The 27,996-nt window shown below is 40.7% G+C and overlaps 1 protein-coding gene across 1 annotated transcript; it reads right to left on the bottom strand.

Annotated features, from left to right (window-relative positions):
* Nucleotides 1-32: 32 nt before the first annotated feature.
* LOC120059187 (6-phosphofructo-2-kinase/fructose-2,6-bisphosphatase 2-like) lies at nucleotides 33-27,944 on the bottom strand. Its single transcript, XM_039008046.1, has 17 exons — nucleotides 27,842-27,944; nucleotides 26,024-26,130; nucleotides 25,816-25,916; nucleotides 24,197-24,322; nucleotides 23,102-23,198; nucleotides 22,486-22,549; nucleotides 22,271-22,345; nucleotides 22,105-22,161; nucleotides 21,863-21,987; nucleotides 14,600-14,807; nucleotides 13,806-13,952; nucleotides 13,602-13,706; nucleotides 13,389-13,518; nucleotides 12,593-12,655; nucleotides 12,427-12,491; nucleotides 8,670-8,870; nucleotides 33-1,065 (listed from the first exon to the last, which is right to left on the bottom strand). The coding sequence occupies exons 3-17, from the start codon at nucleotides 25,910-25,912 to the stop codon at nucleotides 1,012-1,014; spliced, it is 1,614 nt and encodes a 537-aa protein (XP_038863974.1). The 5' UTR covers nucleotides 25,913-25,916; nucleotides 26,024-26,130; nucleotides 27,842-27,944; the 3' UTR covers nucleotides 33-1,011.
* Nucleotides 27,945-27,996: the final 52 nt, after the last annotated feature.

The raw sequence follows: 27,996 nt of genomic DNA, 5'->3' as shown, positions 1-27,996 counted from the left end.
GAATTTAATGTTAATTTCTGAGGACTATTTCTGTCTGTAATAAAGCCCTTTTGTGAGGAAAAGATCATTCTGATTGGCTGGGCCTGGCTCCCAAGTGGGTGGGCTTATGCCCTCCCCAGGCCCCAATGGCTGTGCCCCTGCCCAGTCATGTGAAATTCATAGATTAGGGCCTAATTTATTTATTTAAATTTACTGATTTCCTTATATGAGCTGTAACTCAGTAAAACCATTGAAATTGTTGCATGTTGCGTTTATATTTTTGTTCAGAATATATTATTCATAAGACCTTAAGTAATTGTTTATAAACTACATTGTAGAATTAAAGGATAATAATTTAAGGATAAGACAGTGTTTGTAGTCAGTGCTTTGTTTTTGATACATTTTTCAGTGTGGCAACCCTCTCCATTAGTTATAGTATGAAATTAAATACATTGTAATAGACAAAATCACTGAATGTCTCAAATCTACTGAAACAAATAATCTCAAGGATGTCCTCTATTCAACATTCTAAAGTTCTGTTCACAATAAATTAAACGTTGACTGTTGATAAGTGTGTGTGCGCAAGGTCATGTTTGTCTCAAATCATATCGCTCTTCACCCACACACACCATCTATCTAACAGATGGCAACAGAATTGGAACTGTAGAACAAATTCTGGCCACTACAACTGCCACATTCCATACCTAATTTTCTGCTAAGACGGTGTGCTTGAACTCCTGCTTGACAATCAAATTGGTAAGGCTGGCAGGGTATGAAGCAAGCCTGAGCAGAGCACCTGGGTTCAAATACTATTTGAAATAATTTCAAATAATTTAGCTGTGCTTTATAGCGCTTGCATGTTGCAATGGAACCAGCGGAAAAGTCCCCAAAGTGCAAACACTACCCACCTGGCACTCCAGGCAAGCTAAAGCAAACACTCAAGGTATTTAACAAGATTTCTAAATTGTATTTGAACCCAGATCTGATGGCAGCGAAAATGTGGGGAAGTGGAGACACCCTTCTCGGTCCTCTTCAACTGTGGACAGCATCTTCTGCGTCTCCTGGACTGAAGCAGTTGAGAGACTCCTTTAAGAGGCAGAAGGAGGGGGAAACAGAGTGTTACTTCCATGCAAAGCTGTGCCAAGGCCAGGTGCCATCCTCATAGTTTGTTTTGACTGGCCTCTGCTACACTTGAGCTCAGACAGAGGAGGGTGAGGTCAATCACAAGACACAGCTTACTCTGTTTTTATAAGTAGCTGTTTTTAGAAAATTATCAAATTTAATGAGGCAAATCGGGAAACTAAAATTGCAGAATTTAAAAAAATATATGATTTTAACCCTTAAAGCACCAACAGGGGTAAATGGTGAGGTCCTTCTGAAAATGTTAAGGCTTTGTCAAGCAAGTAGTTAGACAAAAAAAACAACTATTTACCATAATTTACTTGTTAAAAAAAGATGAATGAAAAATATATTTTGTATAGTAGTGGTGTGCGGTTAAACTAAAAATGTGGACTCAATAGTAAACTTTGTGACAAAAGCACCAAATTTAGCACAGAAGTAGATGTATGTATCCTGAAAAGTACAGTCGTGGCCAAAAGTTTTGAGAATGACACAAATATTAATTTCCAAAGTTCGCTGCTTCAGTGTCTTTAGATATTTTTGTCAGATGTTACTATGGAATACTGAAGTATAATTACAAGCCTTTCATAAGTTTCAAAGGCTTTTATTGACAATTACATGAAGTTAATAAAGAGTCAATTTGCAGTGTTGACCCTTCTTTTTCAAGACCTCTGCAATCCGCCCTGGCATGCTGTCAATTAACGTCTGGGCCACATCCTGACTAATGGCAGCCCATTCTTGCATAATCAATGCTTGGAGTTCGTCAGAATTTGTGGGTTGTTTGTTTGTCCACCCGCCTCGAGGATTGACCACAAGTTCTCAATGGGATTAAGGTCTGGGGAGTTTCCTGGCCGTGGACCCAAAATATCGATGTTTTGTTCTCCGAGCCACTTAGTTATCACTTTTGACTTATTGCAAGGTGCTCCATCATGCTGGAAAAGGCATTGTTCGTCAACAAACTGTTCCTGCATGGTTGGAAGAAGTTGCTCTCGGAGGATGTGTTGGTACCATTCTTTATTCATGGCTGTGTTCTTAGGCAAAATTGTGAGTGAGCCCACTCCCTTGGCTGAGAAGCAACACCAACACATGAATGGTCTCAGAATGCTTTACTGTTGGCATGACACAGGACTGATGGTAGCGCTCACCTGGTCTTCTCCAGACAAACTTTTTCCCGGATGCCCCAAACAATCGGAAAGGGGATTCATCAGAGAAAATGACTTTACCCCAGTCCTCAGCAGTCTAATCCCTGTACCTTTTGCAGAATATCAGTCTGTCCTTGATGTTTTTCCTGGAGAGAAGTGGCTTCTTTGCTGTCCTTCTTGACACCAGGCCATCCTCCAAAAGTCTTCGCCTCACTGTGCGTGCAGATGCACTCACACCTGCCTGCTGCCATTCCTGAGCAAGCTCAACTTTAGGAGACGGTCCTGGCGCTTGCTGGACTTTCTTGGGCGCCCTGAAGCCTTCTTCACAACAATTGAACTGCTCTCCTTGAAGTTCTTGATGATCCAATAAATGGTTGATTTAGATGCAATCTTACTGGCAGCAATATCCTTGCCTGTGAAGCCCTTTTTGTGCAAAGCAATGATGACGGCACGTGTTTCCTTGCAGGTAACCATGATTGACAGAGGAAGACCAATGATTCCAAGCACCACCCTCCTTTTGAAGCTTCCAGTCTGTTATTCGAACTCAAATCAGCATGACAGAGTGAACTCCAGCCTTGTCCTCATCAACACTCACACCTGTGTTGATGAGAGAATCACTGACATGTCAGCTGGTCCTTCTGTGGCAGGGCTGAAATGCAGTGGATTTTTTTTGGGGGGGGGGATACAGTTCATTTGCATGGCAAAGGGGGACTTTGCAATTAATTGCAATTAATTTGATCACTCTTCATAACATTCTGGAGTATATGCAAATTGCCATCATACAAACTGAGGCAGCAGACTGTGAAAAATAATATTTGTGTCATTCTCAAAACTTTTGACCACGACTGTACAGTGCCTTCAGAAAGTATTCATACACCTTGACTTAGTCCACATTTTGTGTTACAGCCTGAATTCAAAATTAATTAAATCTATTTTTTTCCCCTCACTCATTTACACACAATACCCCATAATGCCAAATGAAAACATGTTTAGACATTTTTGCAATTTTATAGAAAAAACGAAAGCCATAAATATCTCATTTGCATAAGTATTCACACCCCTGAGTCAATACATGCTAGAATCATCTTTGGCAGTGATTAAAGCTGAGTCTTTCAGGGTAAGTTTAAGAGCTTTCCACACCTAGATTGTGCAACATTTGCCCATTATTCTTTGCAAAATTCTTCAAGGATTGTCAAATTGGTTGTTGATCATTGCTAGACAACCATTTTCAAGTAGATTTAAGTCAAAACTTCAACTAGGCCACTCAGGAACATTCACCATCTTCTAGGTACTGTAATCAACTCCAGTGCAGACTTGGCCTTGTGTTTAGGTTATTGTCCTGCTGAAAGGTGTATTCATCTCCCGGTGTCTGGTGGAAAGCAGACTGAACCAGGTTTTCCTCTAGGACTGCCTGTGCTTAGCTCCATTCTGTTTCTTTTTTACCCTGAAAATCCCAGTCCTTAACAATTACAAGCATACCCATAACATGATGCAGCCACCACTATGCTTGAAAATATGGAGAGTGGTACTCAGTAATGTGTTGTATTATTTTTTTTGCAGTATTACTTTAGTGCCTTGTTACAAACAGGATGCATGTTTTGGAATATATTTAGTCTGTACAGTCTTCCTTTTTTTCACTGTCAATTAGGCCAGCATCTGAGTTAGGAAGGACACCTGTATCTTTGTAATGACTGGGTGTATTGATACAAAATCCAAAGTGTAATAAGTTCACCATGCTCAAAGGGATATTCAGTGTCTGCTTTTTAAAAATGTGTACCCATCTACCAATAGGTGCCCTTCTTTGCGAGGCATTGGAATACCTCCCTGGTCTTTGTGGTTAAACCGGTGTTTGAAATTCAATGTTCGACTGAGGGACCTTAAAGATAATTGTATGTGTGGGGTACAGAGATGAGGTAGTCATTCAAAAACCATGCCAATCACTATTATTGCACACAGAGTCCAAACATATTACGTGACTTGTTAAGCAAATTTCTACTCTTGGAACTTATTTAGGCGTGCCATAACAAAGGGGTTGAATACTTACAGACTCAAGACATTTCAGCTTTTCAATTTTAATTAATTTGTTTAAAAAAATAAAAAAACATAATTGCACTCTGACATTATGGGGATATTGTGTGCTGGCCAGTAACCAAAAAAAATCTAATTTAATCAATTTTAGAGAATGTTGTTTCTGATGGTCTGAGTGTCCTTTAGCCTTTTGGCAAACTCCAAGTGGGCTGTCATGTGCCTTTTACTGAGGAGTGGCTTCTGTCTGGGCCTGATTGGTGGAGTGCTGCAGAGATGGTTGTCCTTCTGGAAGGTTCTCCCATCTCCACAGAGGAACTCTGGTGCCCCGTCAAGAGTCACCATCGGGTTCTTGGTCACCTCCCTGACCAAAGCCCTTCTCACACATGCACATTTGTGGCCTGCTGGAGGTCATTTTGCAGGGCTCTGGCAGTGCTCCTCCTTGCACAAAGGCGGAGGTAGCGGTCCTGCTGCTGGGTTGTTGCCCCCCTACGGCCTCCTCCACGTCTCCTGGTAGCGCCTCCATGGACACTACGCTGACAGACACAGCAAACCTTCTTGCCACAGCTCGCATTGATGTGCCATCCTGGATGAGCTGGACTACCTGAGCCACTTGTGTGGGTTGTAGACTCCGTCTCATGCTACCACTAGAGTGAAAGCACCGCCAGCATTCAAAAGTGACCAAAACATCAGCCAGGAAGGATAGGAACTGAGAAGTGGTCTGTGGTCACCACCTGCAGAATCACTCCTTTTTTTGGGGGTGTCTTGCTAATTGCCTATAATTTCCACCTTTTGTCTATTCCATTTGCACAACAGCATGTGAAATGTATTGTCAATCAGTGTTGCTTCCTAAGTGGACAGTTTGATTTCACAGAAGTGTGATTGACTTGGAGTTACATTGTGTTGTTTAAGTGTTCCCTCTATTTTTTTGTGCAGTGTATATAATAAGGATGTTGTACTGGAGATGTTAAACACTTCTCCAATCATTACTGAGATCTGATATTCTGCACAGCGCAAGACGAGACATAGGCCTATCGTCAACAAATTACATTTCTCAAATATTTTCCAGCAAAATTCGAGCTAAACTTGGAGGACAGTTGCCTAACTACTTACAAAAATGTTGCTTCTGACAAAGTGCTACAAAAGTAAATAGCCGTGTTAGACTGAAATAAGGCAATTTTAACTTGTGAGGCTCTACATGCTCATTTAACATATTTGCTGTATAGCCCCTTTGGAAAATGTAAATGTCCTGTTGAAAATGTGAAGACAAAAACATATTTTATGTTAAATCACATTTTTATTTGGCGTACCCCCAACAGCATTGCCCCCAGTTTGGGAATATCTGATCTAGTAGAATTCACTCGTCTTCTCCTACTCAGGTGTTTTAACAGCTGATAATCAGATAAATTGACATGCTGTACCAAAATGAATGAATGGCAGATGTCAACACAATCGCGCATTAGATGACACATTCAGAGTACTACATTTCACATACTATAAAAACCTTTTGTTTTTTTTGCATACTATTTAGTACGCTAGTATGGGTATTCAGAAACAGCCAGTGTCTTGGAAGATCACAATGATTAATTAGTATTCTACATAACCAAATATAACAGCATAGTATAATGTTACTGTTTTAGGATGGTTAGCTGAATAGACAAAAAAATATATATACACTACTGTTCAAAAGTTTGGGGTCACTTAGAAATGTCCTTGTTTTTCTGTGAAGGGAGTAGTACCCAGCGTTGTACGAGATCTTCAGTTTCTTGGCAATTTCTCGCACGGAATAGCCTTCATTTCTCAGAACAAGAATAGACTGACAAGTTTCAGAAGAAAGTTATTTGTTTCTGGCCATTTTGAGCCTGTAATCCAACCAAAAAAATGCTGATGCTCCAGATACTCAACTAGTCTTAAGGTGGCCAGTTGTATTGCTTCTTGAATCAGCACAACCATTTTCAGCTGTGCTAACATAATTGCAAAAGGGTTTTCTAATGATCAATTAGCCTTTTAAAATGGATTATCTAACACAAAGTGCCATTGGAACACAGGAGTGATGGTTGCTGATAATGGGACTCTGTTGACATTCCATAAAAAATCTGCCGTTTCGAGCGTCATATACAACATTAACAATTTCTAACACTGCATTTATGATCAATTTGATGTTATTTTAATGGACAATTTTGTTTTGCTTTTCTTTCAAAAACAAGGACATTTCTAAGTGACCCCAAACTTTTGAACGGCAGTGTATATTGTGGACAAAATACAAAGGCATTTGCCACTATGCAGAATATGCTTGTATTGAAACTAAATACAGGAAGGATATATCATTTGTTAACTTCTTATGGCTGCAGGGGCAGTATTGAGTAGCTTGGATGAAAGGTGCCCAGAGGTGCCCATAGTAAACTGCCTGCTCCTCAGTCCCAGTTGCTAATACATGCATATTATTATTGGTATTGGATAGAAAACACTCCGAAGTTCCTAAAACTGTTTGAATGATGTCTGTGAGTATAACAGAACTCATATGGCAGGCAAAAACCTGAGAAGAAATCCAAACAGGAAGTGGGAAATCTGAGGTTGGTCGATTTTCAACCCAGCCCCTATTGAATACACAGTGGGATATGGATCTGTTTGCACTTCCTACGGCTTCCACTAGATGTCAGTCTGTAGAACCTTGTCTGATACCGCTACTGTGAAGTGGGGCCGAAGGAGATAGGAATTAGTCAGGTCTACCATGCCATGACCATGCGCGTTCACATGAGAGGGAGCTCTGTTCCATCGCACATCTGAAGTCAATAGTATTCTCCGGTTGGAACGTTATTCAAGATTTATGTTAAAAACATTCTAAAGATTGATTCAATACATCGTTTGACATGTTTCTATTGACTGTTATGGAACTTTTTGACATTGTCTGCTTTTAGTGAACATGCTTCCTGACTTTGGATTTTTTTACCAAACACGCTAACAAAAATAGCTATTTGGACATAAATGATGGACATTACCGAACAAAACGAACATTTCTTGTGGAAGTGGGAGTCCTGGGAGTGCATTCCGACAAAGACCAGCAAAGTGAAGATTTATAATACTATTTATGAGTTTTGTTGACTGCACAATTTGGCGGGTAACTGTATGGCTTCCTTTTGTGGCTGAACGCTGTTCTCAGATTATTGAATATTGTCCTTTTGCCGTAAACCTTTTTGAAATCTGACACAGCGGTTGCATTAAGAACAAGTGTATCTTTAATTCTATGTAAAACATGTATCTTTCATCAAAGTGTATGATGAGTATTTATGTTATTTGACGTGGCTCTCTGCAATTTCTCCGGATATTTTGGAGGCATTTCTGAACATGGCGCCAATGTAAACTGAGGTTTTTGGATATAAATATGAACTTTATCGAACAAAACATATATGTATTGTGTAACATGAAGTCCTATGAGTGTCATCTGATGAAGATCATCAAAGGTTAGTGATTAATTTTATCTCTATTCTGCTTTTTGTGACTGTCTTTGGCTGGAAAAATGGCTGTATTTTTCTGTGATTTTGCGGTGACCTAACAATTGTTTGTGGTGCTTTTGCTGTAAAGCATATTTGAAATCAGACACTTTGGTGGGATTAACAATAAGATTACCTTTAAAAATGGTATAAAATACATGTATGTTTGAGGAATTTTAATGATGAGATTTCTGTTTGAATTTGGCGCCCTGCACTTTCACTGGCTGTTGTCATATCATCCCGTTAACGGGATTGCAGCCATAATTAACACAATCTGCTCTAATTTGCTCACAAAAAAATATTTTAAAATCAAATGATGGGCTTACAGGTGTAGTTTGGACATGAAATCTGTAAAATTCTGCCAACATTTTGTATTCATGTAGTCTACACTTCCCCGCGAATTTCCGCAAAATCCTGCTGTTGGTCACCCTAAATTGTACAATAAATGTGTGATAATAAATAAATAAATATCTGGTTATTTGGGGGAATTTGAATGTTTTACTGCTTGAAAGACAGTGTCTCTTTGCAATCATTACCAATTTGGGGTCAATAATAATAACCTCCGTTGGCGCCCTTAAGCAAAAAACATGTTGGAGCTTTTAGGGTTAAAAGGTAGAGTCAGTGATGCACATAGTAAAGAGCAGAATCGGGCCGACTTCTGCAACAACTAAGACTGCGAAGCGTGAGACAAAATTGTTTTGGTCCTGTAGCTATTGCCTTGCAGCAGCGTGAAGCACACCCGTGCAGATACTCTGAGTGCATTATCGTCTTGCATTGTGCTTACCTGCAGTAACTGATGTTTATCCTACTGCTTGTGGAAAGGCCATATCACTGAGTCTCAGTTGATGGACATAAATAACATCATAAATATATTTAAAAGAGCGAGACATTCATACAGAAAGACAACACTAACTTGGCTTTGTGCCAACTCTGCTCCTTCAGGGTCCTCGAAGGACTGCATGCTGGGTAGAAAGGGGGCCAGGGGCCGTCGAGATTGAGGTAGGTTGCCAGCGCTGTAGAGGCGCGGTCGCTTCACCTGGTCGTGACTGGACAGCGGGGTGAAACTGTTCCTCCGGAGGAATGTGGCAGGAACGACGTCATTACGGACTTTATCCTGGTGAGAGAAGATTAAGGAAAGAGAATCAGAAATTAGAGAAATAAAGTATGTTTCACTGTGTGTGTGTGTGCGCACGCCTTGCTTGCTACACTTCTTGTGAAAACAATCCAGCTGGAACAAACAGAAGATTGAAGGCGCTTTTGCGGTTCTTTTCCCAGACATGTTATTCTCCCTCCATTTAACAGGGCTATTCTCAGGAAAAGGCAGTGTGGTCATTTTTATGAGTGTGACGCCCACACCACCAGGGACATCTGGTTAACACACTGTACTGGGGACAGCACTGAGGTCTGTTCACACCAGAACTACAATACCATCAGAAAATATTCATACCCCTTGACTTATTCCACATTTTGCTGTGTTACAATTCAAAAATGATTAAATATGTTTTTTTCTCACCCATCTACACACAAAACCCCATAATGACAAAGTGAAAACTATTTTAGCAAATTTATTGAAAATAAAATACAGAAATATCACATTTACATAAGTATTCACACCCCTGAGTGAATACTTTGTCGAAGCACCTTTGGCAGTGATTACAGCTGTGAGTCTTTCTGGTTAAGTCTGTAAGAGCTTTCCACACCTGGATTGCGCAACATTTGTCCATTATTCTTTTCAAAATTCTTCAAGCTTTGTCAAATTGGATATTGATCATTGCTTGACCACCATTTTCAGGTCTTGCTATAGATTTAAGTAGATTTACAGAACCAGTCAAAAGTTTGGACACACCTACCCATTCAATTGTTTATATTTTCTACAATGTAGAGTAATAGTGAAGACAACAAAACTAATGAAATAATGTTTATATATATATATATATATATATATATATATATATATATTCTTCAAAGTAGCAACCCTTTATCACAGCTTTGCACACTCTTGGCATTCTCTCAACCAGCTTCACCTGGAATGCTTTCCAGTCTTGAAGGAGTTACCACATATGCTGAGCACTTGTTGCCTGCTTTTCCTTCATTCTGCGGTCCAACTCATCCCAAACCATCTCAATTGGGTTGAGGTCGGGTGACTGTGGAGGCCAGGTCATCTGATGCAGCACTCCCATCACTCTCCTTCTTGGTCAAATAGGCCTTACATAGCCTGGAGGTGTGGTGAGTCATTGTCCTGTTGAAAAACAAATGATAGTGGGACTAAGCGCAAACCAAATGGGATGGTGTGTCGCTGCAGAAAGCAGTGGTAGCCATGCAGGTTAAGTGTGCCTTGAATTCAAAATAAATCACCGATAGTGTCACCAGCAAAGCACCCCCACACCTCCTCCTCCATGCTTCACGGTGGGAACCACACATGCATAGATCATCCATTCACCTACTCTGCGTCACAAAGACACGGCGGTTGGAATCAAATCTAATTTGGACTCATCAGACAAAAGGACAGATTTCCACCTGTCTAATGTCCATTGCTCGTGTTTCTTTACCCCAAGCAAGTCTCTTCTTCTTATTGGTATCCATTAGTAGTGGTTTCTTTGCAGCAATTCGACCATGAAGGCCTGATTCACGCAGTCTCCTATGAACAGTTGATGTTGAGATGTGTCTGTTACTTGAACTCTGAAGCATTTATTTGGGATGCAATCTGAGGCTGGTAACTCATGAACGTATCCTCTTCAGCAGAGGTAACTCTAGGTCTTCCTTTCCTGTGGCGGTCCTCATGAGAGCCAGTTTCATCATAGAGCTAGATGGTTTTTGCAACTGCACTTGAAGAAACTTTGAAAGTTCTTGAAAGTGTTCCAGATTGACTGACCTTCATGTCTTAAAGCAATGATGGACTGTCATTTCTCCTTGCTTATTTGAGCTGTTCTTGCCATAATATGGACTTGGTCTTTTATCAAATAAGGCTATCGTCTGTATACCACCCCTACCTTGTCACAACACAACTGATTGGCTCAAACGCATTAAGAAATTCCACAAATTAACTTTTAACAAGGCACACCTGTTAATTGAAATGCATTCCAGGTTACCACATGATTCCATGAGTTATTTCATTGTTTTGATGTTTTCCCTATTATTCTACAATGTAGAAAATAGTAAAAAATAAAGAAAAACTCTAACTTTGCCACTCAGGAACATTCACCGTCTTCTTGGTAAGCAGCTCCAGTATAGATTTGGCCTTGTGTTTTAGGTCATTGTCCTGCTGCAAGCGGAATTCATCTCCTAGTTTCTGGTGGAACGCACATTAAACCAGGTTTTCCTCTAGGACTTTCTCTGTGCTTAGCTCCATTCAGTTTATTTTTTATCCTGAAAAACTCTCCAGTCCTTAATGATTACAAGCATACCCATAAAATGATGCAGCCACCACTATGCTTGAAAATATGGAGAGTGGTACTCAGTAATGTGTTATTGGATTTGCCTCAAACATAACACGTATTCAGGACAAAAAGTTAATTGCTTTCCCACATCTTGCAGTATTACTTCAGTGCCTCGTTTAAAACAGGATGAATGTTTTGGAATATTTGTATTCTGTACATGCATCCTTCTTTTCACTCTGTCAATTAGGTTAGAATTGGGGAGTAACTACAATGTTGTTCATCCATCATCAGTTTGAGCCATTAAACTCTGTAACTATTTTAAAAAGTTACCGTTAGCCTCATGATGAAATCCCTGAGCGGTTTCCTTCCCCTCCGGCAACTGAGTTAGAAAGGAAGCCTTTAACTTTGATGTGAATCGGTGTATTGCTAAACCATCCAAAGTATAATTAATAACTTCACCATGCGCAAAGGGATATTCAATGTCTACTTTTTATAAATGTTTTCACATCTACCAATAGGTGCCCTTCTTTGTGAGGCAATGGAAAACCTCCCTGGTCTTTGTGGTTGAATCTGTGTTGAAATTCACTTCTCGACTGAGGGACCTTAGAGAATTGTATGTGTGGGGTACAGAGATAAGGTAGTCATTAGAAAATCATGTTAAACCCTATTATTGAGTCTATGCAACTTATTGTGACTTGCTAAGCACATTTTTACTACTGAACTTATTTAGGCTTGCCATAACAAAAAGGGGTAGAATACTTACTCAAGACATTTCATATTTTCTGGTTTAATTAATTTGTAAAAATGTCTAAAAACATAATTCCACTTTCACATTATGGGGTATTGTGTGTAGTCCAGTGACAAAAAACAAACAAATATTTTATCCATTTTAAATTCAGGTTGTAACACAAGAAAATTTGGAAAAAGTCAAGGGATGTGAATAATTTCTGTAGGTACTGTACTGTATAACCAGAACACAGGTTAGATTACATGAAATAGGCCCTTTGTGTGGTTGAGGGTGGAGATGGTGCGCTGGCTTTTTATAAGAACAATTTCACTACAAAATAGAACTCTTCAAACCACACCTCCACAGCTTAGCCAGATGGTAATGACTCGGCTGTTTACTGTCAAACTGACCCTTGAGGGAAAGTCTTCGGATCAGTGTTCAGAACTGGCCACATCCGTTACCGAGAGGGATACAGGAAATAGGAGAGGGATACAGGAAATAAACCTATGAAATTAAGAAGAACGCACAGTAGATTGAACAGCGATATGGCAAGGAGAGCAACTCACTAATGGCCTATCCCGGTGAGTGTTCACAGCCTTCACTTTCAGGTCAAACATGTCCACTTTGCAACCTGGCCGAGAGATGGAGAGAATAACAGTCAATGTTAACCTGAGAGAGGGAGGAGAAATATGTGGATTCTGAGACAGGGTAGTCTTGGATGAGATATCCTACCATAAGCCACAGGGGTGAGCTTTAGAACTGTGTGGAGGGGACACTTCAAGTAGGGCAGGTCATCTGTGTCAACAGAAACAAGAATGCCAATGACTTCACTTAGAACATTACACGTGAGATCTATGCATCATCTCAAGACAACTCAATCTTATGCATTTCAATGACACATGACAGTTAATGATACATATTTATTTTTCAGGGATTATATTTAGATTAGATGATATCATTACTCAATAGATTGCATTACTTCCCTTTCATGACATCTGGGATCAGGCAGTGACAGTCAGAGGTGCCCAATGCCCAGTCACAGTGTGGGCGAGCTGTGGCAGACAGACTTTACTAGCGTTTAAAATGCTCTTTTAGGCACAAACCACTTTTGCTCCTGACTTTGACAGACCTTTAAGGAGGGCCATGTGACATTGTTTAGCCTCAACTTAATTACCTCGACTAACCGGTGCCACCGCACATCGACTCTGTACCAGAACCCTCTGTATATAGCCTCACTATTTGTTACACAAAACATGCCGGGTTTTTTTAACTGCATTGTTGGTTAAGGGCTTGTAAGTTAGCATTTCACTAAGTATTTGGCGCATGTGACAAATATAATTTTATTTGACTTTTATTTCTGTCCTGTTTCATCCAGGATGAACATGTGCAAGTGTTTTTCACTCAAAACAAGCAGATTTAAATTAAGAGGAGTGTGTTTGTATCCTAGCTAAAGTAAATGAGTTTCCTAACACAGCTGTGTCTATCTGCGAATCTCCATGTTTATATAAATAAGATTGTGTGTTTGTACCTGCACTCTTATCCAGGAAGTAAGCGAGCAGGCATCGCATGACAGCCTGGTGGCAGATGACCAGCACGTTGCCTTGTCTCTCCAGTTCCATGATGACCGGCTCTAACCTCTGCACTAGGTCCTGGTAGGACTATGGAGAGGAGAGGGACAAACTGAGCTCAATGACTCAATCTGACTAGGCCAGATAGATCTCTGTAGAGAAGGAAGAATTACCTCTCCCCCTGGGTAGCGGTAGTGGTACTTGTCCTGGTCTCTCAAGGAAAACTCCTCAGGGTAGGTTTTCTCGATTATATCATAGGTCATCTCCTCACACACACCCTGACACAGAAATATGTCATTTTAAAAGACAATCATGATTTAACAATGTAACCACTACCATGTTTTGTCTAGGGGTCATTAGTGCACTGTGGTACTGACTGCATCGATCTCGTTGAGTATCTTCCACTGCTCGTAGGGCACCCCAAGCTCCTCAGCCGTCTGGATGGTCCGTCTCAGCTGGCTGGTCCACACCTTTAGGTCTGACAGACCATGCTCCTCCACAAAACCCTTTAGCGCTCCAGCAAACTGAGGATTAGAATAGGCATAGTAGGTTTAATAGTGTACGTAAGCGGGAGATGTCATATAGTGATTAAGCGATTTAAGAACACCTTCCTAATATTGAGTTACACCCCCTTTTGCCCTCAGAACAGCCTCAATTTGTCAGGGCATGGACTCGACAAGGAGTTCCACAGGGATGCATGTCCATGATGACTCCAATGCTTCCCACAGTTGTGTCAAGTTGGCTGGATGTCCTTTGGGTGGTGGACCATTCTTGATACACACGGGAAACTGAAATCCAGCAGCGTTGCAGTTCTTGTCACAAACCGGTGCGCCTGGCACCTACTACCACACCCCGTTCAAAGCCACTTCAATCTTTTGTCTTGCCCATTTACCCTCAATGGCACACATACGCAATCCATGTCTCAATTGCCTCAAGGCTTAAAAATCCTTATTTAACCTGCCTCCTCCCCTTCATCTACACAGATCAAAGTGGATTTAGCAGGTGACATCAATAAGGAATCATGGCTTTCACCTAGTCAGTCTGTCATGGAAAGAGCAGGTGTTTCTAATGTTTTGTACACTCAGTGTACATATAATACAGAGCAACATAGCAAGAGCAAGCACAATTTGACTCTAAGTACATCAATACAAGTAAAGAGAAGTCAGGGTACCTTTTTCCCTTGAACAGACAGCATTGCGTCGCCCCCGATGCGTCCCTCCACGTTGTGGTCGCTCTCACCGTGCCGACACAGGTAGATAGAGTGAGAGTGCACGTGGATGTTCATGAGGTAGTACACGATCTTGCTCTGGATGTAGTCCTGCACCCTGTTGACCAGGAAGCTCCGGCCCACATTGATGACCTGGATGAAGGACAGGTCCCTAGGGGTCAGAGGTTAGACTGGAGGTCAAGATGTGTGATCTGATAGCATCTTTACCCCATGCAGACTGATCATGAAGATATACTCATCAGTAAAATGAATTCTCAATAGTTGGGAGAAATGAAAGAAATCGAGACATACGAACATTCAATAAAATTATACTGAACATGTTTCATGAGCTGAAATGAAAGATCCCAGACATTTTCCATACCGTACAAAAAGCTTATTTCTCTCAAAATGTGCACACATTTGTTTACATCCCTGTTAGTGAGTATTTCTTCTTTGCCAGGATAATCCACCACCTGACAGGTGTGGCATATCAAGAAGTTGATTAAACAGCATGATCATTGTCTATTGATTGTCTTATTTCACTGTAGAAACTCTAGCCCTGCTCAATATACCTTATCCAACACTTTAGTTCCACCTCCCACACATTCGATGACATCACCTGGTTTAAATGATGTTTCTAGAGACAATATCTCTCTCATCATCACTCAATGCCTAGGTTTACCTCCACTGTATCCACATACTACCATATCTTTGTCTGTACATTATGCCTTGAATCCATTCTATCGCGCCCAGAAACCTGCTCCTTTTACTCTCTGTTCCGGACCTACTAGACGACCAGTTCTTATAGCCTTTAGCCGTACCCTTATCCTACTCCTCCTCTGTTCCTCTGGTGATGTAGAGTTTAATCCAGGCCCTGCAGTGCCTAGCTCCTCTCCTCTTCCCCAGGTGCTCTCATTTGTTGACTTCTGTCACTGTAAAAGCCTTGGTTTCATGCATGTTACCATTAGAAGCCTCCTTCCTAAGTTTGTTTTATTCACTGCTTTAGCACACTCTGCCAACCCAGATGTCCTAGCCGTGTCTGAATCCTGGCTTAGGAAGACCACCAAAAACCCTGAAATTTCTATCCCTAACTACAACATATTCCGACAAGAAAGAACTGCCAAAGGGGGCGGTGTTGCAATCTACTGCAGATATAGACTGCAGAGTTCTGTCATACTATCCAGGTCAGTGCCCAAACAATTCGAGCTTCTACTTTTAAAAATCCACCTTTCCAGAAACAAGTCTCTCACCGTTGCTGCTTGCTATAGACCACCCTCTGCCCCCAGCTTTGCTCTGGACACCATATGTGAACTGATTGCCCCCTATCTATCTTCAGAGTTCGTGCTGCTAGGTGACCTAAAGTGGGACATGCTTAACACCCCGGCCATCCTACAATCTAAGCTTGATGCCCTCAATCTCACACAAATTATCAATGAACCTACCAGGTACAACCCCAAAGCTGTAAACACGGGCACCCTCATAGATATCATCCTAACCAACTTGCCCTCCAAATACACCTCTGCTGTTTTCAACCAAGATCTCAGCGATCACTGCCTCATTGCCTGCATCCGTAATGGGTCTGCGGTCAAACGACCACCCCTCATCACTGTCAAACGCTCCCTAAAACACTTCAGCGAGCAGGCCTTTCTAATCGAACTGGCCCGGGTATCCTGGAAGAATATTGACCTCATCCCGTCAGTAGATATTCTTTAAAAGTACCTTCCTCACCATCTTAAATAAGCATGCCCCATAAAAAAAAAATGAGAACCAGGAACAGATATAGCCCTTGGTTCTCTCCAAACCTGACTGCCCTTGACCAGCACAAAAACATCCTGTGGCGTTCTGCATTAGCATCGAATAGCCCCCGTGATACGCAACTTTTCAGGGAAGTTAGGAACCAATATACACAGGCAGTTAGGAAAGCTAAGGCTAGCTTTTTCAAGCAGAAATTTGCATCCTGTAGCACAAACTCAAAAGTTCTGGGACACTGTAAAGTCCATAGAGAATAAGAACACCTCCTCCCAGCTGCCCAAAGAGCTGCAAAATCTGGACGCCCTACAAATCAGCCGGGCTAGACAATCTGGACCCTTTCTTTCTAAAATGATCTGCTGAAATTGTTGCAACCCCTATTACTAGCCTGTTCAACCTCTCTTTCGTATCGTCTGAGATTCCCAAAGATTGTAAAGCAGCCGCAGTCATCCCTCTCTTCAAAGGGGGAGACACTCTAGACCCAAACTGCTACAGACCTATATATCTATCCTACCCTGCCTTTCTAAAGTCTTCGAAAGCCAAACAGATCACCGACCATTTCGAATCCCACCGTACCTTCTCCACTGTGCAATCTGGTTTGAGCTGGTCATAGGTGCACCTCAGCCACACTCAAGGTCCTAAAAGATATCATAACCGCCATCGATAAGAGACAATACTGTGCAGCCATATTCATCGAGCTGGCCAAGGCTTTCGACTCTGTCAATCACCACATTCTTATCGGCAGACTCAACAGCCTTGGTTTCTCAAATGATTGCCTCGCCTGGTTCACCAACTACTTCTCTGATAGAGTTCAGTGTGTCAAATCGGAGGGCCTGTTGTCCGGACCTCTGGCAGTCTATGGGGGTGCCACAGGGTTCCATTCTCGGGCCGACTCTCTTCTCTGTATACATCAATGATGTTGCTCTTGCTGCTGGTGATTCTCTGATCCACCTCTACGCAGTAGACACCATTCTGTAGACCTCTGGCCCTTCTTTGGACACAGTGTTAACTTCTTATGGCTGCAGGGGCAGTATTGAGTAGCTTGGATGAAAGGTGCCCAAAGTAAACGGCCTGCTCCTCAGTCCCAGTTACTAATATATGCATATTATTATTAATATTGGATAGAAAACACTCTGAAGTTTCTAAAACTGTTTGAATTATTTCTGTAAGTATAACAGAACTCATTTGGCAGACAAAAACCTGAGAAGAGGTCAAAACAGGAAATGAGAACTCAATTTTCAAAACAGTGTCAAATGATACCCCTTCTAGTTATAAATGAGCAAACACTTCCTAGGGCTTCCACTAGATGTCACCGTCTTTAGATTTTAGTTATATGATTCTACTATAAAGGAGGGGCTCATAGGAGCTATTTTACTGAGTGGTCTTCAGAAACTTTCAGTCTCTTTTGGCGCGCTCACGAGAGAGAGTGCTCTCGTTCCAATGCTCTTTCTTCAGACAATGAAATTCTCCGGTTGGATCCTTATTGATGATTAAATGTAAAACACATACTAAATATGGATTGCAAACATCATTTGACCTGTTTCTACGACCTGTAACGGAACTTTTTGAGTTTTTGTCTGGAGGGATTGCTCGTGCGTCATGAAAATGGATTCCTGGGCTGAACATGCTAACAACAAGTGGCTAAATGATGGGCTTTATGGAACTTTTCAGTCATTTATCTCCCCGTACCCGTTTTTATTAAATCACCCAACTTCTTGCAAATTCTTTAAAAAAATAGTCCTGTACAAGGTATTTCCATAGCTGGTAAAGAAATTATTATAAGCCAGCTGGCTGATGATACTACACTTTTTCTGAAAGACGCTAACCAAATTCCCATATCGATCAATGTGATACAATCCTTCTCCAAAGCTTCTGGTCTATACCTTAACATTAATAAATGTGAATTCATAGCTGTCAAAGATTGTGTGACACCTTCATATTATGGTATTCCAATAAAAGAACTTACATATTTAGGCATAACCATTACAAAGGATCAGAAGTCTAGAGGCTTACTAAATTTTAACCCTCTTATTAAAAATACCCAGAAGAAGCTAAATCAATGTCTACAGAGGGACTTATATTTAAAAGGTAGAGTCCTAATAACCAAGGGTGAAGGTATCTCTAGACTAACATATGGTGCTCTATCTTTATATCTTCACAGTAAAATAAGCAAGGAGATAGAAAGTTGAAAAGCATCTGGTCTTCGGAGAAACCGTACCCATTACATTAGGGAAACTGTTGTAATGAACACTTATGAGAATGGTGGACTGAATTTTCTGGACTTTACTACTTTAAATAATACTTTTAAGATCAATTGGATAAAACAATTTCTAAGAAGACCCACTTCTATCTGGAATTTTATTCCTCATCATGTCCTCTCTCCTTTTGGTGGCCTTAACTTCATGTTGTTTTGCAGTTATAATATTGACAATTCCAGTGTAAGTTTCTGCTTTTCATCAGCAGGTTTTCTTGTCATGGTCCTTAAATTTTCTCCACACAGATATTATATATGGAATAATCGGGATATATTGTATAAAAATACTTATTTGTTTTTAGAATATTGGTTCCGAAATAATATCATATTGGTGAGCCAACTGGTAAATGCAGAGGGTCTTTTACTCAGTTATAAGGAATTCTTATCACTTTACAAGGTCCCTGTAACACCTAAAGATTTTGCAATTGTTTTAGACGCCATTCCCTCAGGTGTTGCTCTGTTATTCAGGAACGTGTCAAGACCTGACCCTCAGAGCCTACCTTCTATTGACCCTGTTGACTCATCAGTAGGAAAGATTTGTTTCTCTTTTGGTCCATTCAACAACAGAGCGATACGGACCTTGATTCAGCAGGATGTTGTATCTATATCTTATGTTATGCCTTATTGGAATGGATTTATTGATAATATCAGTTGGTAAAAAGTTTGGATGTTGCCACACACATACCTACTTGTTAACAAAATTAAGGAAGTTTCCTTTAAAATTATTCATTAAAATTATCCTGCCAACCACTATATGAAGAAGTTTAAGGAAAACATCAACTCAAATTGCTCCTTTTGTAATGACCACCCAGCAGTGTTGCATATTTTTTGGCATTGTATTCATGTAAGAAAACTGTGGCAAGACATCAGTAGATTTATAATTGAACACATTTATGAAGATTTTACACTATTGTGGAGAGATGTACTGCTTGGATTCTTTACATACAATAGAAATAAGCTGAAACATTTTTATGTAATTAATTTCATTATTCTTTTGGCCAAATTTCATATACACAAATGTAAATTTACTAACAAAAAAACACATTTTCTTACACTAAAAAATAAATTGAACTGTATTTTAAGACAGTTAAATACTCTAACAAAAAAGCTGTTAGAATTGTAAGTGTAAGTATGTCACTTAAGGTCCTTGTGTAATTGTAATGTGATATTGTACCCCCTAGCTCGATTGTCCATTATATATAATCTATATATACTTGTGTTCCCTTATGTACTTTCTGCATTGATTTGTTGTTAATAAAAAATAAAAATAAAAAGTTAACAAACATTTGCTCATCACATGATTGGTTAGCGGCAGCCGCGTGAAATTTGTAAAAAGTAGAGCAGAGCTACTTTTTCTATCACTCCGCTAGCAGGGTTCGTGCCACTCACCTTCCCATACTCCCCTGCGCATTTCTCTGTGTGCTCCTGTGGAAAATGAAATGGGGGCGAAACTTTATCTGGCGAATTCGGAAGTGGTTGAAACCTTACGTAAGGCCTACGTCATGGAAAACAATATTTGGAGTGGTATGCAATTAGGTTTCAGGTCTTGCCACAGCACTATCACAGCAACTTTGAAGGTTTTGAATTATGCTCAGTGCCCTGGATGAGAAGTTGCATTTTAACATCATTCAACAGAATCTGTAAAATGTGAAGCTTGTTTTGAATTCCTTTAAAAACAAAATGCATGATATTTTCCAATACTAAACACTCTGAAAACCATGTAATTACAACCTTGGAAGGAAATTATATAGAGCAAGTCAAAACGTACAAATATCTGAAAGTTTGGGTGGTTGAGAAGTTCAGCTTCACCACCTATGTAGAAAACCTTGTCAGGAAACTCAAGCTGTGTATTATTACACAAAGCTTGCTTTTCCTTTGTCGCCAGAAAATATTTGATCCATTGTACTTTTATTTCTGTATTGGACTATGGTGATACTATTTATGTGAAAGCCTCAAGCTCTACACTGAAGGCTCTTGACTATCATGAAGCCCTTCGTTTTGTCACCAATCAGAAGCGTCTAACTCACCATTGTGATCTCTACAGCGCTGTCGGGTGGACAAGCATTTCGCTACACCCGCAATAACATCTGCTAAACGCGTGTATGTGACCAATACAATTTGATCACTAGCAACACGTAGTCTCAAACACCGGTACATTCTTATTTATAAGGCCATTTTAGGAAAACTACAATTTTATCTGCCCTCTTTTCTTGTTTGAAATGAAAACATACAAGCTCAGACCTCAATCTTCTTGTTTTATGCGAAGAGTCCCAAAATGTGAACTGAGCCTGGAAAAAAGGTCCTTTCATTAGGCCCCTCCAAGTCAACCTAAAACTCCAGGGCCTGGTGTCCCAGGAAGAGTTCAAATGACAAATAGATGAACTGGTTGTTGAAACATGTCATTTCTAGTTGTCACTAATTTGCTCTGCCTTATGTAAGGAAGAGAGTTGTTTTACTTCTCATGCACGCACACACCACATCCACCCACTGTTTGTCTGCTGTTGTATTTTCTCTGTTGCCAGTGTCTTCTCTCTGTGTTGTCAGTTTTCATTCTATCACAGCCCCTGTCCCCACAGAAGACCTTTTGCCTCTTGCCAGGCATCATTGTAAATAAGAATGTTCTTAATTTACTTGCCTGGTTAAATAAAACATTGAAATTATAATAACATCATATAGTGTCGAAATGAGAATTTTCCGGATCTGCGGGGGCAACAAGATCCTTTCTAATAGCGTGTTAGCAGGTGATTGAGGAAAAGTAGGAAGGTGAGAATGAACAAAAATACAAGCTTGAAAAAAGCGGGAAATATTAATTTGAGGCAGATTATATTTAGCAAAAAATAAATCTTTGAAATATACCAAACCTCTCTCCTGCCACAAAATAAAAAAGTCTGGTCAAGCTTGGATGGTAAAAATGTATGGTTGTTTGTGTATTGTTTCAGAAGGGATCTAAAATAAATACTATGGTGGAATAGCAATAATGACCAATGAACAAGAAACGGTTTCTGTCAGGAGAATCAGAACTGGAAATCAGACCAATGATATGAGTCGTCAATGTGGCCACCAAGCAGGCCATAATAGAATAATAACCATTGTCAACCTTGCGTGTTGTCTCCACCTACTGGACAAACTGGAACTCTTGAAAAAGGTTTTTAAATGCAAATGCATGACTGACAAAATGAATCAATTAACCATTTAAAAAGAGAGAACTCAGCAGAATGTCTTACCTGTCATTTTCATCTGGGTCTAATGGTTGGTATGTGACTTTATAACATTCTATTCTCTTCAGGAAGTCCTCCATCACACTCTCTCTGTGTCTCTCTGGGTAGTCTGGACTGGATACCTTCACATCCTGGGGAGGAGAGAGTGTGGTGCACAAGACTTAAAGTGTGGAAATACCTTGAAGATTATTAGAGAATGTTTTAACGAGAAGTAGTACTCATGTTTTTTAACATGCAAGTTAATTTACCATAACATTAGCAGCAATGACATCAGGGTCGTCGCACAATGACTCCACAAAAAACACCTGCAAAAGAGACCAATCCTTGAAGACCCACTTCAACAAACCATTGACAATAACAATTGAAAATAGTTTCTATACCCAACCCTAGTAACATGCATGACATGAAACAGACCTTGTAAGCATGTTCCTTTGCAAAACTAAGGATTAATTCTCTCCTCTCTCGGGTGGTGTTTGTGGCATCAAAAACCTGAAATACATAAGACAGTAAACACGTAAATAAATCAATCACATGTCACTGATATCTAAAATTAAGCTTGTCTTTCAGTTTTATATCACCATTTTATCTCCAATTACTCAAAACAGAAAGAGCAAAGAGTAGATCCTCACAGCGATCTGGCCCCCCTCAGTCAGATAAGCTTTGACATCCCGCAGAGCTACCAGAGCACACCGCCTGTAGGAACACAGTGACCCACTTCAGTAATCCACATCAATAACAATTTAAATGAAAAATCTGTAACACTTCACTTAAAGCCAATAGATATTATGCACTATGTGGCTATAATGCATTGTAAGAGGACCCAATTACGCCTTAGTAACATTTATGTTCAATCTGTTAAAATGTACAGCATAGAAATACATAAAATATTACAATCCCTATTATAATATATTATAGGGTTCATATAATGCTTATAACAAGTATTATAACTGTTGGTCTAGTAGCCAGCACTAAATACTAAAATGAGAGACTAGGAAAATGACAGGCTGCCAGGTGACTAACTATGCGCACTACTTAAAACGTAATTACATGAATTGTTTATATCTAGTCGGGGCCTTGTAAACCTCCGCAGGTTTTGTAAATACAGAAAACACCTGCCTGGGGCTGTGGAAAACATGGAGGGCATATTCTAGAAAAAAGGGTTACTGCAATACTGTTTAACTCATCAAAACAACCAAATTCTTCTGCCACAGGTCCAAAAACACAGAGGGGAGGAGGAGCACTGACTTCCTGATTTCCATGGCCTCCTCGTTGTCATGTCTGAAGAAGTCATATGATTTGTAGGCTTTTACAGCCTCTCGTCTGTAGACCCCCAGGTTGAACACTGCAACACAAAACAGGACCATCATCATAAGCCTCAGGTGATGAAAGGCACGACATGTTCTTGTAAATCATGGGACATTCTACTGAACAGTGGAAGGAAGACAAACAGGTTCTGCAGCATGCAGTTCAATGACATCCTCCACTATAAATATTTCTACACAAAATAAATCCTTTGTTAGTGGTCTACACAAAGGAATTATTTTACACATCATATAGAGCAGTGGTTCCCAAACTTATTTTTAACAGTGGCACACCTTGATGGGATAAAAAAAATCTTGCGGCACACTTAAAATGTCCCTATTAATGTATTTAGTGGTCATGACCTCCATCTCATCTGACGCACACTGCAAATGATCAATTTCCCGTAAAAAAAATTATATTTATAGATTAATTAGGGTTTCTTTGAAGCATTTTCATAGTTCCTTACTCATGATTCATTTGTGTGTATCCCTTTAAGAGCATTAAAATAGGTCTTTAGGTTTAAACGGTTTGGGATAGAGACAAGCAGTTTTCTGCATTTTAAAGGTGCAACCATGGACATAAAGCTATGCTCGGTTTGTTTCTATGCTAGAGGCTGTGGTAAAATTAAGCCTAGTCCGACTTGCCTGTGCTAATGGTTCTCACAGGCGAAGTAAAATGATACAAATGACTTTGCTCATGATGCGCGCCCCTCAAACTATACAAATGTATAAGCCTGTAACAGCCTGAGCGTACAGGCCTTGAAAGAACGATACAGATGTACTATTTGAGTGACACTGGTGCCCCCAAGTCAAAAATCCATGTTCATTCCACAGGTCACATTTCTAAGTGAGTGTTCGAAACTGGAAAGTTCCTCACGGCACACCGGTTGATAACCACTGGTATAGAGGATTATGATTGGATTGAATACAGTGACATGAAGAATGAGGAAGGTGTCGCTTCAATGCTTATCTTCCGGTTGGAAGGTTCTGGAACAAATTAAATGCAGTATAGTACATACTGTGATGACTTTATACTAACCCTTGGTTGGCACTCCTATCCAGTTGAGGTAGCGGGTTAGCTTCTTGGACATGTAGGTTTTCCCTCTGGCAGGAAGACCAATCATGACAATCACAGTGGGGGAGTTGGTCATATAAGAGGCCCATGCTGTTCACAAAGACACATCACTCACAACCAAACAACTTACTTTGAAATACCAATAGAATGTAGGCCAAGGTATAAACAATGACAATAAGTCCATCTTTAAAAATGAAAGTCAAACAGTTTATCCATTTTCAGTTATTCCTGTTTTTTTGTTTCCCCCTCCCCCCACTCAGATGTTATCACTAGTAGCTGCTTAGCAACTGACTGTCCACAGACACTGTTACATCCTTGCCCAGAAAAGTAAAAATATAGCCTGGTGTTATGAGGGTTATTGTCTCTCTTCTTTAGTATGTTACTGTAGATTCAAGAAAGCCCACCAACACCCATCCTCAGTCCATTGCAAACAAACCCTTGCTATGCTTAACAAGGCCATGCATAACGGTCACATGTTACATTTCTAGAACCAGCAAGGCGGTTTAAAAATCTAGATGTTATCGAGCAGCCAATGAATATGTTTGTGTGAGTATGAAGTATGAGTCTCCAGATTGCGCAGAATGGACTGGAAAGTTAATGCCAGACTTATTTAACTGGGGATGACATTTTGTTATTGCCAAAACACACTCACTGGTGACTGCATACATCACATATAATATACAGGTAACTGCCAAAATAAAGAAAAACACTTGAGTAAACGCGGGATAAAGTGTATTGAAAGCAGGTGCTTCCACACATGCTTAGGGCCATGTATAAAAATGCCCATTTGCCCATTATTTTGGCTACCATGGATAGAAGAGATATTAGTGACTTTGAAAGAGGGTTCCCAAAGGAGCATAGGGGGTTTAAAAGGTGTGTGTTTATGTGTCCCAGTCACCAGATCTCAACCCAATTCAACACTTATGGGAGATTCTGGAGCGACAACTGAGACAGCATTTTCCACCACCATAAATACACCAAATATTGGAATTTCTCACGGAAGAATGGTGTCTCATTTCTCCAATAGAGTTCCAGACACTTGCCGAATCTATGCCAATGCGCATTGATGCGGTGCTGGCGGCTCATGGTGGCCCAACTCACTATTAAGACACTGTTGGGTTTCCTTTATTTTGGCAGTTAAGATATATCTATCGAGCACCTTTCACACGCTATAGAGGCAGGTAGGGAGACAAAAGATGCCTAGTGTCACGTTGCATCACAGGGGAGGGAGGGTAGTGACATACGCTCGCACATGCACCTGCTTTCGCCTTTTGAAAGCCAGCGAGACAAAAAAATAGGACTGATTACTACTTTAAAAAGGGCACTTCGTGTTCATTTCCAAATGTCAAATTTGCACAGCAGCCCAAGACCAATTCAATGCGCTTAATCAACACAATTGCATTATGTCGTAACAAAAAAAGGTCTGAATGGTTATGCATTTAGAGGAAGACAGCTTACAATGAATAACCAAAGATCAGATTGATGCATCTGGCAATGAGTTAACATTTAACCTAATTGGGTTAACACAGGAAAGGGACCAGACTGGAACATGATACTGGAAGACCCAGACACACAGTACTTACAGCATTTCTTCTGTACTTCATTGGCCCTGAGCTCTGTTCTCTTTCCCTCTGTTGCGGTTTCCAGCACTGCAGTGCCTTTCTGCTGGCTGGCAGCCATGATGCTAGTAGAAATTGAACACTGTCACTGTGGGACCACCCATATGTAAAATGTATGCACGGATGTGTCGCTTTGGATAAAAGCGTCTGCTAAATGGCATATATATTATACTTTTGTGCTGTCCAATGACTGGTTCTGTCACGGCTGGGTTGCCTGGCTGAGGACGCTCTGGGACTGGGAGGTCAGGTCACTAGCTGAGTGAGGTCATCATCATCTCTCTGCAGAGGATTTTACAGATAAAGTCAATGTTGAGGGTTTTACTTTTTAAGACAATGGTACACTGGGAGAGTACAGTACACTTCAGTAACGTACAGAGATGACAACACTTGGCTGACAAGGCTTGTAAAAGATCAGTAACGTTTAACATCTCAAACTTCTAGGCTAAATCAAATTACTTGAGAAATCCCTGCATCAGCGTCTAGCTAGCTAGTTGTTTAGTTAATCTTCCCACATTTGTTTGTTTACTTTCAATCATAGCTAGCTAGCTGAGTAGATATCCACTACATGTTCAAAAGTATGTGGACACCCCTTCCAATTAGTGGATTCGGCTATTTCAGCCACACCCCTTGTTGACAGGTGTATGAAATTGAGCACACCTCCATGCAATCTCCATAGACAAACATTGGCAGTATACTGGCCTTACTGAAAAGCTCATCAACTTTCAACATGGCAGCATCATAGGATGCCACATTCCCAACAAGTCAGTTCATCAAATTTCTGCCCTGCTAGAGCTTCCCCGGTCAACTGTAAGTGCTGTTATTGTGAAGTCGAAAAACGTCTAAGAGCAACAACGGCTCAGCCGCGAAGTGGTAGGCCACACAAGCTCACACAACAGGACTGCCGAGTGCAGAATCACGTACCATGTAAAAATTGCCTCTGGAAGCAAAGTCAACACAAGAACTGTTCGCAGGGAGCTTCATGAAATGAGCTTCGTGAAATGGGTTTCCATTGCCGAGCAGCCACACACAAGCCTAAGACCACCATGCGCAATGCCAAGCGTTGGCTGGAGTGGTGTAAAGCTCGCCGCCATTGGACTCTGGAGCAGTGGAAACACGTTCTCTGGAGTGATGAATCACGCTTCACCATCTGTCAGTCCGACAAAATCTGGGTTTGGCAGATGCAAACACTACTTACCCCAATGCATAGTGCCAACTGTAAAGTTTGGTGGAGGAGGAATAAGGGTCTAGGACTGTTTTTCATGGTTTGGGCTAGGCCCCTTAGCTCCAGTGAAGGGAAATCTTAACACTACAGCATACAATGACATTTTAGACGATTCTGTGTTTCTAACTTTGTGGCTACAGTTTGGGGAAAGCCATTTCCTGTTTCAGCATAACAATGCCCCTGTGCACAAAGCGAGGTCCATACAGAAATAGTTTGTCGAGATCGGTGTGGAAGAACTTAACTGGCCTGCAAGGAGCCCTGACCTCAACCCCATCGAAGACCTTCGGGATGAATTGGAACGCCGACTGCAAGCCAGGCCTAAACGTCCAACATCAGTGCCCGACCGCACTAATGCTCTTGTTGCTGAATGAAAGCAAGTCCCTGCAACAATGTTCCAACATCTAGTGGAAAGCCTTCCCAGAAGAGTAGAGGATGTTATAGTAGTATGATTTTTTTATGAGATGTTCGACAAGCAGGTGTCCACATACCTTTGACCATGTAGTGTATTTCACAAGCAGTTTAGCTAGCTAGTTAACGTTAGCTTTAGCACTGTAACAGTAGGCATATAGGCTATGTAGCTAATGTTAGCTAGCTAAGCATGTTGAATCCCGCTTTACATCTGAAGAAAGTGACCGGTTGTTTTTTTTACATGTCCATAGCTATGACACACGCTTGTTTTATACAATAACTTGAGGACTTAGCTTTATTTTCACTGCAACAACATAGCGATTCACCTACGCACGGCAGATAGTATTCAGCAGCACTTACCAAAATGACGATAGATGAGTCCACACAATTGTAGCTATCTGTTTGGTGTGAGACTTTTGATTCAGTACAGTATTTAATCAGTTCGCTCCGAGGTGTTCCTCATCCTCTTTTAATGTTTGGCTCCTCCTCCCGGCGTCCGCAGGAAACGAATCAAT

The sequence above is a fragment of the Salvelinus namaycush genome, chromosome 14 (assembly GCF_016432855.1).
Source record: "Salvelinus namaycush isolate Seneca chromosome 14, SaNama_1.0, whole genome shotgun sequence".
Taxonomy (NCBI): Eukaryota; Metazoa; Chordata; class Actinopteri; order Salmoniformes; family Salmonidae; genus Salvelinus; species Salvelinus namaycush.
The sequence above is the reverse complement of the archived record's forward strand: the minus strand, read 5'-3'. Positions and strand labels throughout refer to the sequence as shown.

Bases quoted from the DNA above. Each gene is read 5' to 3' on its own strand.
- LOC120059187 (XM_039008046.1), bottom strand. From the start codon at position 25,912: ATGGCTGCCAGCCAGCAGAAAGGCACTGCAGTGCTGGAAACCGCAACA. The intron at 22,162-22,270 runs GTCTGTTTCATG...TCTCTTTTGCAG, and splicing joins CAAAGGAACATGCTTACAAG to GTGTTTTTTGTGGAGTCATT. The intron at 21,988-22,104 runs GTAAATTAACTT...TCTCCTCCCCAG, and splicing joins TCATTGCTGCTAATGTTATG to GATGTGAAGGTATCCAGTCC.